Raw genomic sequence first — 19336 nt, forward strand, 5'->3', positions numbered from 1 at the left:
TCCTGATTCATCAACCTCTGTTCTAGTACCAGCAGCACATTTTTCTGAGATGAGCCATCATGCTGGGGGAAACAGAGGCAGATGTTCCTTCCTTCCTAAGGATCAGAACTAGGTCAGCTAAAATTGAAGCACTGACCTTAGTCCCATTATAACATACTCTAATTATCTGGGCTTATCAGCCCTCCATAAGGCCTTTATTGGATAACCTTTTCTTTCTCCATGACATGTTTCTTTCTCATACACATCCCCATACAACACTTCACTCCCAAAATAGGCCAAATAAAGTGGAAAAGTGGAGTTGAAAGGAATCTCTGAAACCATACATGAACAAAAATTCCCTCTACAGCCCATCCAACAAGTGGGTCATCCAGTCTCTGCTTGAAGGCCTCTAGGGAAGGGGAACCCACTTGTCCTTGAGGGAGCCCATTCCACTTCAGGTTAGCTCCAATTCTCAGAAAGGCTTTCTTGACATCAGGCCTAAATGTATTTCTCCACAATTTCCCTCCAATACTCTAGTTCTGCCAAACAGAACAAATGTAAGCTCTCTTCCCCCACTACCCTTTGAAAACTTGAAGACATTTACAAATCTCTCTGTTTTCTATTCTACAATCTAAATGCTCCCAGTTCTTCCAACCAGTCCTCAGAAGGCGTGATCTCAAGTCCCTTCCCTAGCCCAATATCCCTGACAGCAGGTCTACAACTGACTCTGACAATCCTTCCCATTCCCTAGGATGAAGTTCATCAGGCTTGGCTTGAATTCCTCAAAGGCAAATGAAGTCTCTCTTACTAGTTTTCCTAACAATTCTGCATATCAATTCTCTATCAGTCATTCTTGTTCAGTCCAGCAAAATGATTATTCTCCTCACCGCCAAAAATAGGAACAAAGCTCTGTCTTCTTCCTTTTATCTGTTATCACGTCCCTTAAGCAGTGGTCCAGATCCTTCTTGGATCATTGTTTTTCCTAATAATGGATCCCAGTTTGGGAGCTGAAAGGGATTTTGGACCATCTAGTCCAACCCTTGCATTTTACAGATGAAGAAACTGAGGCCTGGAGAAGTTAAGTAACTTGCCCAAGGTCCAGCATAAAAATGAAAGAAAGAGGAAAAGCAACATTCTGTTACCTTTGCTTTTCTCGCCAGTCTCTGTTCATTCTGAGCTCTCCTGCTCCCCATGCTGCTCTGGCGGCAGGTTGCCAAGCTTTTCTAGTAGTCCTTCCTTATTTTCACGAGGTCCCATCTTCTGTATTACCTTTCAAATTTGTGTTGGTCAGCGAGTTTCCTGTGCATCCACACGGGTTTCTCTTAGACTGCTCCCATTTTTTTCCTCATCAGAATTATTCCGCTTTCTATCTTCAGAATTTGGCTTGAGTTTCCCATCAGTCCTGGGCTCACTTTTCCCGAAGAAAGCTATTTTACTGGATGCCATTTATCCCTCCTCTTCCCCCTTTGAGTTCTAGTCTCCCAGCATCTAAGGTGCATGTAAGACTGTCCCTAACTTTCTTCTCTTCTATAACAAATCCTGAGATGAAGTGATCACTTCCACACAAGGTTCATTTATGCCCAGCAGCCAGCTTCTTCTGCCTGCTGGTGGTGTTATCATTCACTGTGTCTGACTCTTCATGAGCCCATTTGGGGTTTTCTTAGCAAAGGTACTGGAGTGGCTTGACATATCCTTGTCCAACTCATTTTACAGATGAGGAAACTGAAACAAACAGGGTGAAGTGACTTGCCCAGGGCCACACAGCTAGTAAGTGTCTGAGGCCAAATTTGAACTCATGAAGATTTATCTTCCAGACCCCAGGCCCAGTGCTCTATCCACTGTGCCACCCAGCTGCCCACTTTGCTGGTAAGAAATAGATATAGATTAGCAATTCCCCTCATTTGCTCCTCCAACTTTTGAAGGATGAAATTATAATAGAAACAAGTGAAGAAATTATTAACTTCTTCAATTATGACAGAGAGAAAGCACCAGCAGATGTCTTCCAACTTTTGAAGGATAAAATTATAATTGAGACAAATGAAGAAATTATTAGCTTCTTCCATTATGACAGAGAGAAAGCACCAGCAGATGTCCAAGTAGTCGCAGCCCACCCCCACCCTCGCCCTGCCCGGTACCATGGAATCAGGCCCCTATGCCAGACTTGTGACGAGTTTCACAAGCTTTTCTATCTCCACGTTCTTTCCAGGTGGTGTTTGCGATCTCCAGTGACAATGTTGTTCTATTTTTGCCCCCGCTGATGTTTACCCAAATGCCCGCCTCCATCCTTCCACCTTCTGCTTCATGGATTTCATAAATAAACAAAGCTATTTTCTGCCACCACTACCTTTTCACTTATCCTTTTCCTTTTGGATTAGTTCTATTCTTCCAGAACCATATTTTAGTCCTAAGTCTCCTTCTACCAAGTGTTACCTCTAAGGACAGATTTGCTTCCTTTTGTTCCCACATTTAGGTTACCTTTATCATTACTCATGATTTGTTCATTTATTTAGAGATACCTGAGACCAAAGTTTTTATTGCTGGGTTCTTCCTTGGATTTTGTTCCCTGTCAGTTTCTGAGTATTTCAAAGGCTATTTTTCTTCCTATGCTGTAACTACTGTCCACGGTATCTGGCCTGAAAACAAGCAGTTTCTTCTTTCTCTTTGCGTTTCAGCTTAAAGGCCTTTGGAGATTTTCAAGAATCCAGGTAAATACATTCTTATGGGCCTTGGAAAGGTAGGAAGGGGTCAGATTGTGAGATACTTTCAAGCCAAACAAAGGATTTTATAATTGATCCTGAAAGTAATGAGAAGTTACTGGAGTTTGTTGAATTGGGGGACATGATTACACCTGCACTTTAGAAAGATCAGTTTGATGACCAAGGATAGACTAGAGTAGAATGAAACAGGGAGTTCAGCCAGAAGAATGATGCAATAGTTCAAATGTAAAGTGATGAGGGCCTGAGCTGGGGCATGGCAATACCAGAGGAGAGAAGGGACAACTGTATGAGAGGTGTTGTGAAAGTGAAACTGGAAGGATTTGGCAATAGTCTGGATATGGCGGAGTGGTGGAATAAGAATCGGAGAATGAACAGGTCACAAGCGTGGGTAACTTGAACGATGGTGGTGGCCTTGATAGAAATGGGGAATTCAGAAAAAGATGATGGTTTGGGGAAAAGATGAATTCAGTCTCGGATGTGTTGGGCTTAAGATATCTATGGGACATCCAATTCCAGATGTCCGATGAGCAGTTAGAGACGTGAGACTGGAGGTTAGGAGAGAGATTATGGCTGGATAAGTACATCTGAGAATCGTCAGCATAGAGATGGTCATTGAAACCATGGTGGCTGATGATAATAGAGGGAGAAGGGAAGAGGACCCAGGACAGAGCCTTGGAGGACACCAATGGTGAGCGTGCTCAACCTGAACGACAAAGGAAACTGAAGAGAAGAACCAGAAGAAAGTAATGTCAGGAAAACCTAGAGAGAAATGAGTGTCAGAGAGATGATCAACCGTTGCTTCCTCAAGAGATTCTTGAAAGCAAGGCCCCCAGATTTGTATTCCAGGGTTTAGCACAGTGTACTGCATATAGTAAGTGATTAATAAATGCTTTTTTCACTAATTCCTCAATTCATCACCACCTCACAGAACTGTTGTAATGAAGGAAGGTGCTTTGCCAATGCAAAGTTTAATAAGAGAGGGAGAGAAATCATCCTTATGGCAACTGTTATCATGATCATGGCTGTCCTGATTTGGAACAACACCCCCTAGTGGAGATGATCTATAAGGTATGACCAAGAAAGGTCCCATATTTACCAACAGCACTCTAGCAGAAAAAAATGGAAGGGCATAGTAGGTGCCTATTGACTGGGGGATTCCTGAACAAACTGAAGAAAATGAATGTAAAAGAATAGTATTACATTTCATTATAAGAAATGATAAATATGAAGATCCTACATTTAGAACTGGAAAGGAACTTTGAATTCAACCCCTCCCTTGTACACAGGAGGAAACTGAGGCCCAGAGAGGTAATGCCATACCTACAGAAGCTACTAAGTGTCTAAGGACAGATTTGAACTCAGATCTTCTTGTCCCCAAACTCAGTGCTCTGTCTATCATATTATACGGCATCTTATAGCATGTGAGTTACTGCAAAGTGAGGAAAGCAAAACCAGGAAAATGAGAATTGTTTTAAAAAAGAGAGATCATACACAAGGTCTGCTTGTGGTTTCCAAGAACATCACAGTAGAGAGGTGGTGGGCTACAGGTCCAGACTATTCCATACACTGCCAGTTACAGCTGCTACGTTAACTGACTTGTTCAACTATTTTTCTGCATTAAAAGAAAATATCTGGAGGCCAGGTGGTTCATGATGAAATGACAGTGTTATTAAAAATAATAATAATAACACTTTTTTAAAGAAAAAATTACCCCCAGTGCTAGTTGGAGCCTCAAAAGCATTTGCGCAGCAGCTCTGGAGGGGTGGATTAGATGTGGTTGTTTTTACTTCCTTTCCAGGGCACAGTAAGGCCTCTTGAGGCCATGAAGGCAACCCCAAGAGAACCTTGGAATAAGTTTTGCCCAACTTCTACTTAACCTAATTCTAGCTTTGCAGATTACAGGTTGCACTCAGACCCCAGAGGATGTGGGCTTGTCAAGGGCACAGGCTGAATCCTTTATAAACACAGGCCTAAGAACCGGCTTTGGGAAAGGCCCTTTTTGTGGGGGAGGCTGAGCCCTGCTCTGCATGAAGGGCCTTTGCAGGAGAGCAGCAGTAGGGAACCCCTTGTACACCAGGCCCCAGCTCCTGCTCAGGGTGAGGGCTTTGGGGTCTCACAGAGCTCAGGCAGAGATGGAGCAAGGCAAGAAGTGACCTAGGGACTGATAGGACAGGGTCAGAACTGGCTGGGGAAAAGCTAAGAAGGAAGACCCAGAAGTCGCAGCCACCAAGGAGACCTGCAGGGAAGATAGTATAGCAGACACGATGCCAGCACCCCAAGCTGGGCTCACTCCTCCTCAGTCTCCTAGAAGCAATGACCCCTGATCTCTGGGGCCGCAGGGAAGAACCACATTCCAGAGGCTGGCACGGCTCATCGGAGGACTGAAGACTACCAAGCACACCCATCACCATGCTCTGTTCCCTGCTACTCCTTACCCATCTCCCAATATCTTCCACATTCCACTCTGTCCAGGCCTCATGCCAACTCCCTGCCCCCAGCACCACTCACCACCTCTCTACTGAAGGGAATGTGCTGATTGGGGCTATCACCCCCTTACATGCCCAGCTTGTCCAACCAAAGGTGACTTTCTGCCAGCCTCCAGCACAGCTCCCATGCCAACAGTGAGTCTTGTCCTTTATTGATGAGGAAAGACAAAGGGAAATGGGCAGGCATGCTTTGAGTGAGAGGGTAGTGGGCACACGTGGGGGGCTGAGCCAATTGTCCTCCCTCCTGTGCCCTTCTTCGCCATGGTGAGGACCTTCAAGGCAGCACCATTCTGAGTGGGCAGAACAGAACCCACGCCCCGTAGGAGATCTGGAATAGCAAGCTGTGTAGTTTGTTCATGAGATCTTTAGGGGTGTGGAGGGGCAATAGTGAGGAGTGGTCATACTGCCGGCAATGAAGGTTGACAGTAAAGTTTTGTGCGCTAGTCAGTTTCACCGGTTTACAGGGAGGAAACCTTGCCCAGCTACCCCTTGCCAGAGACCATCTACTGCAAGGGCGAGCCCTCAGTATCATAGACTCGTAAGAAAGTAATCTTAGAATTGGTGGCACCCTGTGGCTTATATCCAGGCCACTCTTGTCCCTTCTCCTGTCCAATTCATGAATCTCTTCTACCGCACTGGAGATGGTCACTCACAGTCTACTTGGCCACTTTCAGTGACAACCACTACCTCCAAAGACAGCCAGGCGCAGTTTTTAGGCAGTTTTTAGGCAGTTTTTATCTCGGCTGAGCTAAAATCCACCTCCCTTCTCCATCTGTTCTCATTCTGCCCTCAGGGGCCAAGCAGGAAAACTGAAAAAATAAAAACTCGAAGTAGTCCTGCAGATGGGGCCTAAAAGGTGACCTAATCATCCAACCCTCACCTCTAGTCAAGGAGGAAAATGAGACTTATAAATGGATACTAACTTTCCCCAAGTCACAAGGAATAGGGATAGCTTTGTTCCTGTGATTTTTAGAACTAAAACATCGAAGGCTACAGCAGCTGTGACCCTAACCTGATTTCTTTCCTTCCTGAGATTCAAGATCCGGTTTTTCCTGAATGCCCTGGGCATTCTCTTTGCCCTGGATGAGGCTCACAAAGACCCCACCTTCCTGCCAAACGAAACAGTGGGACTCCGGCTCTATGACTCTTGTGTCTCTGGGGCCAAGGCTCTGGGGAGCACTCTCGTCCTCCTGTCTGGACAGCCCCTCCCTGTACCCAACTTTGATTGCCACCCCAAGAGCCAGCTCCTGGGAATCATAGGGGGAATGACTTCCCCAGAATCAGAACCCATGGCTGAGCTGCTCTCTGTCTACAAAGTCCCTCAGGTGAGTAATTTGCCCAAAGCAGAGAACTATCAGGAGACCCCACTCAGTGTTCAGCCTTCTTCTTCCTGTGGAAATGTACAACTAGGTTCTATATGTGTGTTCATTGAGGTATTTATGATGGATTGGTTTAAACAATCACTAACGTTTCTATACCAATTTAAGGGATCTCCATGCAGGATAAAGCACTGATTAAGAAGAACACAGTTTCCCAGAATGTTCATGGTCTGTGGCAAAAAGGCTACAAGGCTCCAGTCCCTGGGGTCCCAGCTGCAATCAGGAGGTTACATTAATGACCAAAGCCTTAGTACGCTGAGCCAATTGAATCCCATTAAGGGGAATTTAGCTTGTCATGGGGTTTGGGGGAGAAGAGCCATGAAATAAGGTAAACTTAAGAATTTGCCATCATCCATACTCCTATGGGTATGCCCATTCTTGACCAGCATAAACCCCACTAGTAAGGATCAGTCTCTTTGATGGCATAAACCTAAGTGTCCACGATGGTTTTCTCTACCTGGATCTTTAGAAAGTTTATGCCAAAGGCATAAGCTGTAAATAATTTTTAAAAGGAGAAATGACCAGGGTTACAAGGCAACCCACTGGAAGATCACTTTTGCCAACCACAAAAATGCAAAAAGTATTCAAAAGATCCCAGTGTTTATCTGCAATGTACAAATGGTGTGACCTTGAGGCAGCTGGTGGCCCAGTGGAGAGAACATTGGGCCCAGAGTCAGGAGGCTTCAAGCACAAACCTGCCCTCAGACACTTACTGCCTGTGTGACCCTGTACAAGGCATTCACCTCAGTCTCCTCAACTGTAAAATGGGGAGAATAACAAAATGGGTTGTTGTGAGGCTCAAAGGAGGTCATTTTTTTAAAGGGGGCTTAGCACAGTTCTTGGTACATGGTAGGAACTGTATAAATGCTTATTCCCTTTCTTTATTCTTAGTCAGGTTGGAGTATTTCCAGGACTCTATTCTTCATCTGCAAAATGGAACAATTGAACATCTAATTTAAGGGCCCTTCTAACCCTAAATCTCTGATGTTGTGGTGCCAGGATGTTCTCTTTAGGGCAGTGCAAGTCTTGAAATTAATCCTTCCAAAGTGGAATTAAAGGGAAAAAAACAGATTTCTCAGAGAAGGAAAATTCATCTCTTAGTCATGTAACTATGAACTCTGGGAAAGGGTAAGTGGTCCTGACAGGTCAGGTCAGCCTCAGTGAGAAGTTTAGAGTAAGGTTTGGTCCCCAGACAGCTGCTAAGAGGAATATCAAGAAATATCAAGTCAAAAGCTGGGTTTTTCTGGCCAGGAACATTTGGTCCTTTTTTTTTTCCCCTAGATAAGTCATGGATCTCAGCATCCCCAGTTTTCTGACCGCCGCCGGTTCCCGTCCTTCCTCCGCACAGTTCCCAGCAGAGCCCACCTACCTCAGGCCATGGCCAAGATCCTTCTCTACTTCAACTGGACCTGGGTGGGCCTGTTGGGCTCAGATAGTGGTGCCTTTGAGTGGCTGGACCAGGAATTCCAGAAGGAGGTTGGAAAGAACGGAGGCTGCGTAAGCTTCTCAAAGAGGATCGATGGGCATGTCAACAATGTGGGCAACGTGGCTAAAGCCATCCAGACTTCCACTGCCAAGGTGATTGTCTGTGATTGCTACCACATTCACTTCATCATTCTGGCCAAGGCCCTTCAGGAGAAGAATGTCACCAACAGGATATGGTTCTTGTCTACTTCCTTTCTTTTGAATCCCTCCATTCTGGGCAGGGAAGCCAGGGAGTTGCTAAATGGGAGCCTGTCTCTGGGGATGCACTCAGGGCCGGTGCCCGGCCTCAGGCACTTCCTGTCCACTCTGCACCCAGCCACATACTCAGACAACTACCTGATAAAGCTGTTCTGGCAGGAGCTGTTGGGCTGCAGCTGGCCTGGCTTGAAGCCTGCTGGCCCTCAAGCAGGACGTGTGGCCCCAAATTGCACAGGACTGGAACAGCTAACATCCACACATCTGTCTGTACTGAACCTGGATGATTTGACTGCTACGTACCAGGTCTACCTAGCAACCAAAGCCTTCTTGGTGGCCTATCAGAACCTGAGGGCCAACCACCCTAGGGAGGATCTACCTCCTGGTGGTACCTGTGCCAAGGCAGGAGATACCAGACCATGGCAGGTGAAAAAGATGCTAGGAATCTCTTTCTAAATGTCCAATTCTGCCTTGGGTAGGTTGGATCTCCACAGGCAGGAATATAAGGCAGGCCATAAGCAGGGGGAAACTGATAAAGGCAGGTAAGAGGGCTTGGGGTTGCATGAGGAAAGACTAAGAGCAAACAGAAGAGATCTGGGCATGAAAAGATTGTGTTTTAGAGGCAGTGTAGCAAAATGGAGAGAGAGCCAGCCTCAGAGCTTTATTATTGTGTCTGTAACCCCAGCTCGTAGCACAGTGTATGGCACCTAGCAGAAACCTAATCCTAGCTATTGGATGGGTGATTGAAAGAATGATGCCAGAACCAAAAGTCTTGATGTCTTAAAAAATTTCCATAAAAATTTTGTGACTTGAGCACAGTGCCTGGCACATAGAACAGGCTTAATAAATACTTCTTTCCTTCCTTCCTTTCTTCTTTCTCTCTTTCTTTCTTCCTTCCTTCCTTCCCATAATCTTTGGTATACTAGGAGAATGGGAGCAGGGTCAGGGCCAGGGATTGGAGAGCTACTCCTTTTCAGGTCACACACAGATACAGCATTTCTATCAGGCTTTCTGAGTGTCAAGGGTAGAGGGGACCAATGGGGTCTAGAGAAAGCCCCTGGGCGTGTAGAACAGAAAGAAGCAGCTTTAAGACAGGAGTAGCCTCAGCATTCTGGGCCTCCCTTTGGCTGCCCCCTCCCATGTTCTCCTCCATGTGCTCTTTCCTCAGGTCCTACATTATTTAAAAAATGTCCACTTCATTTCCCAAGCCCAGGAAGAGATCTTCTTCACTCAGGATGGAGAGATCCCAGCAGCATTCGACATCACAAGCATATCTATTGGGCCTGACCACACCTGGCAAACAGTCAAAGTGGGAAACCTGGACTTCAGGAAGCCTCTGGGGAAAGAACTAGTAATGAACAGCAGCGCTATCATCTGGGCAGAGGGCTCTGGAAAGGTGAGAACTGGAAAAATCCACTCCCCAAATCAAAAACAATGCCAACTTGCCAGAAGAAAAAGTAAGGATGGGACCAATTACCCCAATCCAAACCCACCTTGCTTCATTGCCATTCCCCCCAGCTAGTGAGAACGCAGAAAAAGTAGAGACTGGGGACCAGCTCGCTATAAAAAGCCCAGCTCCTCATGATGACTGATTAGTATTCCTACCACACCTCCAAACCTCACCCAGCTGCCTTCCCTCTCTCTGCCCAATGAGTAGGTCCCACTCTCAGTCTGCAGTGAGAAATGTCCTCTCGGAACTCGCAAGTCCAATGTCCAGGGAAAGCCAAGCTGCTGCTTTGAGTGTCTTCCCTGTCCCCGGGGAGCAATTACCAACATACTAGGTAAGAAACACAGAACAATGTCGCCCTCTGGCTCACCATGTTGACCCAAAGTAGACATTAGTACTGGATTCAGAGTAAGGCACTTTTCTAAACAGATGGGGAAGTAAGTGGTTTGGAAATGAGAATGAATGAATGAGTGTTTATTAAGTGCTTCCTATGTTACTAAGGACGGTTTTATGGAGGGCTGAGGGAGGCATTGGGAAGGAACAGAAATGCTGCAAGAAAAAAAAATATGTGGAGGGGCGTACACATACACATCCATATATATAATTAAAATTAGATGAGAAAGTACACTTCTCAGAGAGGGTCTAAATTCTAGTTTTAAAAGCTCTTCGTTGGGTGAACTAGAGGATTTGGAAGGAATCACATCATGCCTGAGTGCTAGATTCCTCACCTGTAAAATGGAGAGAATAATACTTTTCTCACCTACCTTGCAGGGTTATTCTGAAGAAATTTCCTTGTCAGCTTAAAGGATTGCTATTGTTGTTACAGTGTGCAGAAGGGAAGCATGTTCCCACCATAGACTGTGCCAGCCACAAGATTGCATTAGGCTCTGGGTGACACATTCTAGGCAACCTTGAGCATGCCCAGAGAAGGGTCACCAAGGTCACGAGGGATGGCAGAATATAGGAAAGAATAGGATCCCATATGGGGGTCAGCTGAACAAACTCGGGCTGTTTAGCCAGAAAGACAGAAGCATGGGAGGGTCCACTATAGCTGCCTTCAAGTATTAAAGGAAAAAAAAAGCTGTCAGGAAATAGAGGGATTCGCCCTGCTCTGCTTGATCCCAAAGGGTAGAACCAGGAACAAGGGGTAGAGATTGTTGAAAGGCAAGATTTCAAAAAGATTAGTGAGATCCCCAAATGGAATGGGCTGTCTCACGAGATAGGGCTTCCCGTTCTCTGAAAGACTTCAGGAAGGGGATAGAATGACCACTTAGCAGAGATGGGGTGAAGGGGATCCCAGACCCAGCACAGATTGGACCACATTCAGTTGGAGGCTCTTTAATTTTGTAATTCGGTATCACAAATGGAGCAGTGAGGGTAGAAAAAAAAGAAATATTATACATGCGGAGGATCATTTGAGCAACTTGGGTTTTTCCCATCAGAGAAGAAAGAATAAATTAATGAATAAATGAAAAGATAACTTATTAAATCCTTACTCTGTGTGGAGAGTTGTGCTAAGCACTAGCCACACCCATAGGACAAGCAAGTGTGGTAATTGAGGGAGACAACACATAAGAGACCAGCTGCAATGCAGATGGAAAGCTGGGCAAGTCTTAAGGGGAGAGCAGCAGGGCAGATGGCAAAGACAGAGGGGCTTGGGGTCAGGTGGCAGCACCATACTGTGGGATATGGAAGGCCTAGCGGAAAGAAGATGGCAACTCCTATAGAAAAAATGCTTAGGTCAGATATGGTCCAAGGATCCATCCAATATGGCCCAGGATCACCCTAATTTGGGAATTCCCTTCCATGGTCTCAACCCAGCAACAAGTGACCAGGCTGACCTTGCTCAAAGACCTCCAAGGAGGACAAATTCACCCTCTGCTTTTGAATAGCTCTCATTGTTGGGAAGCCTCTATCTAGCCTCTTTGTCCCACTCCTCTGGGTTCTGCCCACTGAATCCATCCTCTGCTTAGTTGTCCTTAAAAACTTTGAAATGAAAAGCTGGACAGAATTGGATAGGTCATATAGCCCAACTCCCTCATTTTACAGAGAAGGAAACAGAAGCTCAGAGAAGGGAGAGTCATGTAGGTAATAAGTAGAATTCCATCCCATACCTTCTGACTCCAAATCCAACACTACCATATATGACACAGCCTCTCATCAAAGGGTTCAGCAAATTACTATGAGAATAAGTTGAGACCTAATTGACAGTCCCAGACATTACAGAATCTTGCCATATGTGGCTTCTTCCTAAACATGGAGGCAGCAAGGTTGTCCAGAATTTGGCACCACCAGGACCCAGACTAATAATAATGGGAGACGGCATCATTCCCACACTGCCTCCTCCAAAAGAACCTTCAAAAATCACCTCATTACTGACTGACTGAGGAAAAGCTTTCCCCCAATGGGAAAATTCTTTCTGCCATGGAACCACAGAAAGGAATGAATTTAAAGTCAGAGGACCTGAGTTCAAATCCCACCTTGACACTTGCTTCTTATGTGACCTTGGACAAGTTTTCACCTCCTTGAGTCCCAGTTTCCTAGCTATAAAAAGAGACAATTGGACTAGATGGCTTCTGACGTCCCTTCCAGAATTAGTTCTATGATCCTGTAAAAGGAAATATTATAGGGCTAAATGCAAAATCCTTAACTTGGGTTCAAAAAATCAACTGTACTAGTACAGGAAGAAGGGGACACAATGAGAAAGCAGTTCACATAGAAAATATCTAGAAGTTATAGTGAACCACAAACACAATAAAAGCCAAGTGACAACCAAAAATAAAAACAGGAATGGAGTTTGGCTTAGTAGTAGTAGTATAGGGTCAAGTGCAAGGGGAGATTCACCACATAATTAGGGGAAATTCTCCCGGTGTGAAAATTTTCTCTCCTGCTTCTTTTATCTAACTCATTACCCAACTTCTTGTTTATTTCAGACAGTGACAGTTGCCTGAAGTGCCCAGAGGACCAATGGCCAAACAATGAGAAGAATCAGTGCATCCCCAAGATTCTTGACTTCCTCTCCTACAAGGAGACCCTGGGCATGGCATTAGCATTCTGTACAACCCTCTTCTTTCTCCTTTCCCTGACCATCCTTGGCATCTTCATATGGCATCACCATACTCCCATAGTCAGAGCCAACAACCACAGGCTAAGTTACCTTCTTCTCTGCTCCTTGGCACTATGTTTCCTCTGCCCATTCATGTTCATTGGTTTCCCAATACCTCTGACCTGTGCCCTGCGCCAGGCATCCTTTGGGATTATCTTCACAGTCTGTGTGTCCACTACTCTGGCCAAGACCATCATTGTTGTGTCTGCCTTCAGGGCCACCAGACCAGATGCTAGATTAAGGAATTGGGCAGGAATAAGTCTCCCCAATGCTATCCTCATCGGTTTCTCGTTGGTCCAGGTTGTTCTGTGTATGTTCTGGGTCATAGGCTGGCCTCCAGTGCCCATGAAGTCTACAGAGGCAGGACCCAAAGTCACCATGCTATGTGGTGCAGGCTCCTCAGAATTCTTCTATGCTATGCTGGGTTACTTGGGCTTCCTAGCTCTGGTCAGTCTGGTGGTGGCCTTCCTAGCCCGTCGACTGCCCGACACCTTCAATGAAGCCAAGTACATCACCCTCAGCATGTTGGTCTTCTCCTGTGTTTGGATCTCCTTCATCCCAGCCCACCTGAGTGCTCAAGGAAAAGACACTGTAGCTGTGGAGATCTTTGCCATTTTAGCATCTGGGGCAGGTCTGATGGGCTGTTTATTCTTCCCTAAGTGCTATATCATCCTGCTTCAGCCTGACAAGAACACAAGAGACCAAATGAGGGGCAAGAAGCATTTCAAGAGATGAAACCAAAACCAGCCATTCTGCTCTCTCCATCATAGAGAGGCATCTCCACTTTGTATCTCTTCTCCAATCTATCAAGGAGAAATTCTGACATTTCAAAAGGACAAATGCCACCCATGTGGGTAAAGAGTAATAGGGGAGGACACCACTCATATAATGTAGCAGTGTCCCCTGACAGAGAACCACAATCTGCCTTCAGGAAAGGATGGAGAAAAGACAATTGAGAGTATGCAAGGTCTACTGTTTGCAGCTCTCCTAAGCAATGCTGTACACTCATGTACCCTGGATTTCCAGTAGGAGATAATCTAGTCTGACTGACTCATTTTACAGATGAGGAAACAGGCTAAGCCACTTACTAGTCACACAGGTAATAAGTTAGAGTCAAGATGTGAACTCTGACTACTTCAAATGCTGTGCTTCTTCAGCCACAGAGCTTGGGCCTGAGGGCCATCGCCAGTCTTCCTGATCTATATCTTGCCACTGGACCTAGATGGCTCCAGAGGAGAAAGTGAGGCTGGTGACTTTGTGCAGCCCTCTCCTAATTTAAATCCAATTCACTTGCAAGTCATGGCATCAACTGCCTGATGTCTTGGTTCTCTTTGAGAACAAAGCACAAATAACAACAGTCTGAGTCTAGGTGTCTCAGTAGACAGAGCTCTGGTCCTGAGTCAAGGAAGACGTGTATTCAGATCTTGATTCTTCCACTTATTACCTGTGTGACACTGCAGGTTAGAGAAACATATAATCTATGCTATAACCTGAGCCACTGATAAAAACATTAAAGCTCCAAAGAGGCAGGTAAAAATGCCTGAGCAGAGTGGAGACCAGGTTCCAACATGGATCCATTAATGACTATATTCTGAGCATAACCATTCATGCAGTTCCAAATTTATTTGATTGTCTCCTTGACTAAATCATAAAGAAGAAAGAGTTGAGTAAGAGTGGGTGATGACTTCCTGCTGAAGGATCTCAAGTTAACTATCTGTAGCCCCACCATGAACAATAGTGAATCCTGCTGCTTCTTTGAGGAATGGAAACAGGTCACAACAGAGAACCCCTAAAATTCAAGGACTATTAACCAATCCTGATGACTTGCACAAGGATAAATGATGCTACCAAAAGCATACATTCCTAGGCATGATGATTTCTGAGGCAAAGGGCATTGGTGGTGTTCTGATCACTACTACTGAATGGAGATACGCTTTGAGGAGAGGACAGATCTAAGATTCAGCTGCCTCAGCAGACGGCATCTGAGAATGGAGCTAACTTTTTGGAATCAAAATTTAAAATAGCAGAATGATGGACCCTTGACTAGAGGTGGAATAAACCTAACAAGGGTCAGTAAAAATCTTATCTGCCTGATGTTTTGAAAATCTGATCTTGAGGGCTTAAAACCAAAACCTGAACGAAGGGAGGCTGTCCATATGTATCTCCCAAGCCAGATAATACAAGAAAAAAGTTAGCATGGACAGCTGATAAGGTGAATAGCAAAAGAGAAGGGCAGTAATTCACAGTAAATGGAAGAGCCCTGGCTTCAGGTTCAGTAAACATGGGTTCAAATCCTACCTCTGGCACTACCTGTGTGACTCCGGAGCTCCATTTCCATATCTGTCAACAAGGATGTTTGTACTAGATTTCTCTGAAGTCCTTTACAATTCTAAAGCTATGACCTTATAAAAAGAGAGCTATCAATGAACCCCACAGTCCCAGGTGGTTGTGAACAAATCTATAAAAATAAAAGATATATTGCTTTTTGGATCACTGGTCTTTTTAAGCCTCTCTAAGTCCCATAACTGCTGTGAAGATTAGCATAGCTGGCATAGCCTTCGAGCACCTAGGTTCAGCTCCACAACACCATGGGGCACAAAAGAAAGAGTCAAAAGGAGATGCTTATGATATGAGTTTATAATGTATAATGCTTATGGTTCATAATGTGTTTTACAGCTGATATGGAGAAGAGGCAAAAAGAAAAGGATATTTTAGGGTCTTTCAGTATGTAATAATGATGTCTCATATTTCTTTAACATTTTTTCACATTTGAACATCACAAGAAATCTCTCATTGTTATTTCGTCATTCCAGTCTTGTCCAACTCTTTGTGACCCATTTGGGGTTTTCTTGGCAAAGATACTGAAGTGGTTTGTCTTTTCAGGGCTACTCATCCTCCTTTGCTGTCTACCCAGCTCTCACCTGTGGCTCCATGCACTGTGGTCACACCCTGGTTAAAAAAAAACATCTCAACAAACAGGCTAAGCCATGTTGAGAATAACCAACAGACTTCAAACTTGTCAGCCAATTAGGGGGCTGTCTGCCCCCAAGCATGTGAAGACTTCCCCCACTGGGATGGGTAAAGGAGAACAATTTGTTGCTCAGCCGTCTGGTGATGACTCTTTCTGAATTTGCCACCATAATAGTTCCAGTGTCCAAGGTTCATAACCTTAAGATTATCTCAACTCCTTACTTTCTGTCACCCCTTTAGGCTGATCAGCAGCAGACTCCAGGCCTCCCAGGGATGGAGCTCTGAATGCGGGGCACTCATCCTGTCTTCTATCCAGATCATTCTTCAATCACGTCCCCTGTACTGGGCTTGTGAAAGACACTAAGATAAATCAGATAATAGGATTTTATCATTTAGAAGCCTTAAAGGTCTTAAAGCAAAAGAGAAAGGTCTTAAAGATCAACTAATTAAATTTAGTCAATGTCCAGATAAATAAACTGGACCTAGAGAGAGGCAGGAAATTGCCTGAGGAAATGTAAATGATGGGTCTTGGTTTTGAAACCAGGTCCTCAGTCTACAAATCTAGCCTTCTTTTGTCCTTTTGACCTGCCATGGTATTGCTGTTGCTGTTGCTGTTGTTGTTATTCAATTGTTTTCAGGTGTATCTGACTCGCCATTGACCCCATGTGGGATTTTCTTGACAAAGATACTGGAATGGTTTACCATTTTCTTCTCCAGCTCATTTTACAGATGAGGAAACTGAGAGTTAAGTGATTTACCAGAGTCCCACAGCTGCTAAGTGTCTAAGGCCAGATTTGAACTCAAAAAGATTAATCTCCCCGACTCCAGACCTGGTACTTTATCCACTATGCCATTACCTACTATGGCATTACCAGATTTGAACTCAAAAAGATTAATCTCCCCGACTCCAGACCTGGCACTTTATCCACTATGCCATTACCTACTATGGCATTACCAGATTTGAACTCAAAAAGATTAATCTCCCCAACTCCAGACCTGGCACTTTATCCACTATGCCATTACCTACTATGGCATTATTAAAAGGAGGTTTGATTAAGTTTGAATAGCTCTAGCTCTGGGCATCTAGTTGAATACCAAGCTGCCCAACAGGGCAAATGGCAAAGAAAAGAAGTTAAGTCTGGAAAACAATGCTTGGGGCATGAGGCAGATTTTTCTCCTCTGAGCTCTGATTCACCCTTCAACTAGAATTCTTCTTCTAGTTTTCAGTGTGTTCTCTATTCCCAAGCTGCTACCATTCTGCTATCATGCTGGTGCAAAAAGCACTGGTGAGACAAGATGAAAATCAATGTTCTAGTCATCCTCCCTATTCATACTTCATCCCATTCTATTCTATCTTAATTATTTGGGATTTGAACCCAGGTCCTCAGGCTCTAGTTGTGCTGTGCTAATCAATAGTCAACAGATACTCTGGTCCCTGATCTCATGCAATATACTAGTAGAACAAAGACAAGCAGAGTAGTGCAGAGAAAGAGAACATTAAAAATACGTGGTTTCGAGCAGCTATCTAATTTAGCATTAGAAATTCCTTTTAATTCTTGATGTGTATTTTGGGCCTCCCCCAAACTCAAATTAGGGACTTGGCCAAAAGAAACCAAACATTAATGTTATGTGAAGGCCAACGCTGAGTAGCCCACTTTGCTCTCAAGATCCTGAGTGGTATGCAAACGGTATGAGGAAGAATGAAAGCTAAGGAAAAGAAGACAAGGTCTTGGGTCTCCTCCTGGTTCATATTTATGCCTTTATTGCTTTTATCTAGCAGTAGCAGCAGGAAAAAAAACACCTTGTTTACTGCATTTTAACCTCTATGAAACCTCGTTATCTTTCTCCAGTATTATATTATCTTTATCACTGGGGTTAGGTGCTCAGGGAAGACTAGCACCTCTGGTCTGAGGGCTGCCTCACTCTTTTCAGGGCCACTTTCCACTTCTGGTGCCCACCTGATTCACCCAACTCTCATCTGTGGCTCCAAGAAGCAGTAGCATGCACAGGAGCCACACCCTAATAAACCATTTTGGCAGATGGGTTAAACCAGGTTGAAAGTAACCAAGGGACCTCAAACCCATCAGTGAATTAGGGGGGTGTCTACCCCAAGCATGTGAAGACCTCCCCAGTGGAATGGGCACATGAGAACCATTAGTTCCAATAGCCATAAAGGAGGCTGAGGCAGGTGCTGTTAAGCACTTAGAACTTGGTTAGACGTTGAAGAGAAGGCCACCCACTGCATCCCAAGCCATCACTAGTCATCTTGACTTTGTCTTGCCACTGGACTTGGATTACCCTGGAAGAAAGAGTGAGGTCAATAACTTAGCCTAACTCTGTCTCACTCAAATCCCATTTATATGCTAATCACAAGACACCACCCATGCCATTTTCCCATTTTTACCTACCTCAAAATCACATAAGTGATGAAGCAGCAGGAGCAGGTATGCTGGGACTGCACACACATATGGCCCAGGTCATAGGGTTGTCTTCTCACTGGGCTGAAGCATCAATGGGATTCAGCAGCCTCTCTGAGCAGCCTTTTTGAAAGAATGCACTATCCACCTCCTGGAGAAAGGAAAGGGTTAGAAAACGTACCCTAAAAATTGTCTGTTTCACCCAACCCTGCCCTACTTAGTATGGCAGGCAGTGAATCCTACCCTGTGGTCAAAACACACCCAAAAATGTACAAAAACTTCTGCAATGATTCCAGTCACCATCAGTACATAGGATGTTGGTGCACTTATGGACAACATGAAATCCAACAGACCTGAAAGAAAAAGAGCTCTTGTGAGAGAACTCAGCAGGTATCACATAAGAATGGCAACCCTGAATGAATCAAGGCTGGCAAATGAAGGCCAGCTTGCCCAAGTTGTGCCTAGATACACATTTTTCTGGAGCAGCTTCAGTGAAAAGGAGTGCCCTGAAGCTGGCATAAGCTATGCAGTAAAAACCGTCCATATGCCTACCAAAAGGAGTGAACAGACTCATGACAATGTGATTGCCATTAGCAGGAAAGGACCATGCCATCATCATCAGTTCAATCATTCCCACCATGACAAACCCTGATGGGGTCAAAGAAAAATGTTATGAAGACCTAGAAACCCTCATGACCAATGTGCTGAAAAAAGGACTAACTTATAATTCTGGGTGACTTTAATACTAGAGTGGGTTCAGACTACCAGACATGACAAGGAGTCCTTAGGAGTTATGGAGTTGGAAACAGCAACAGCAATGGTCACGTACTACTAAAGACTTCTGTCATCTCATGACCTTCTCATTACCAACACTTTTCCATTTACCTAAACATAATCAAACTTCGTGGATGCACCCTTGCAACAAACATTGTCATTTAATAGACTGTGTCATTGTAAGAAGAAGAGACAGGTAGGATGTAAAAGTAATGAAGGCAGTGGTTGGTGCAGAGTGCTGGACTGATCATAGACACATCATCTCCAACCTAAATATTAATATTCAACAAAAGTGGCAGCTCCAAAGCAAGACAACTACTAGAAGACTTAAAGTCAACAGATTAGAGCACTCCTCTGAGTGGGAACAGTTTGCTGCTAACT

At 44.6% G+C, this 19336-nt stretch overlaps 1 protein-coding gene across 1 annotated transcript; it reads left to right on the forward strand.

The window, feature by feature from the left end:
• Nucleotides 1–6255: 6255 nt before the first annotated feature.
• LOC138176776 (extracellular calcium-sensing receptor-like) lies at nucleotides 6256–13529 on the forward strand. The gene is made up of 5 exons (XM_069107637.1): nucleotides 6256–6507; nucleotides 7843–8667; nucleotides 9410–9637; nucleotides 9899–10022; nucleotides 12622–13529. Exons 1-5 carry the CDS (start codon nucleotides 6448–6450, stop codon nucleotides 13527–13529), a joined length of 2145 nt encoding a protein of 714 aa, XP_068963738.1. The 5' UTR covers nucleotides 6256–6447.
• Nucleotides 13530–19336: the final 5807 nt, after the last annotated feature.

Source organism: Petaurus breviceps, unplaced genomic scaffold (assembly GCF_028583685.1).
Source record: "Petaurus breviceps papuanus isolate PSGF00001 unplaced genomic scaffold, PetGlider_PUasm1.0 90195, whole genome shotgun sequence".
Classification (NCBI taxonomy): domain Eukaryota; kingdom Metazoa; phylum Chordata; class Mammalia; order Diprotodontia; family Petauridae; genus Petaurus; species Petaurus breviceps.

Excerpts from the sequence above, each read along its gene's own strand:
- LOC138176776 (XM_069107637.1), top strand. The coding sequence starts at position 6,448 with ATGACTTCCCCAGAATCAGAACCCATGGCTGAGCTGCTCTCTGTCTAC. Across the intron at positions 9,638-9,898 it reads GGGCAGAGGGCTCTGGAAAG|GTCCCACTCTCAGTCTGCAG; the intron begins GTGAGAACTGGA and ends CCCAATGAGTAG. Across the intron at positions 10,023-12,621 it reads AGCAATTACCAACATACTAG|ACAGTGACAGTTGCCTGAAG; the intron begins GTAAGAAACACA and ends TGTTTATTTCAG.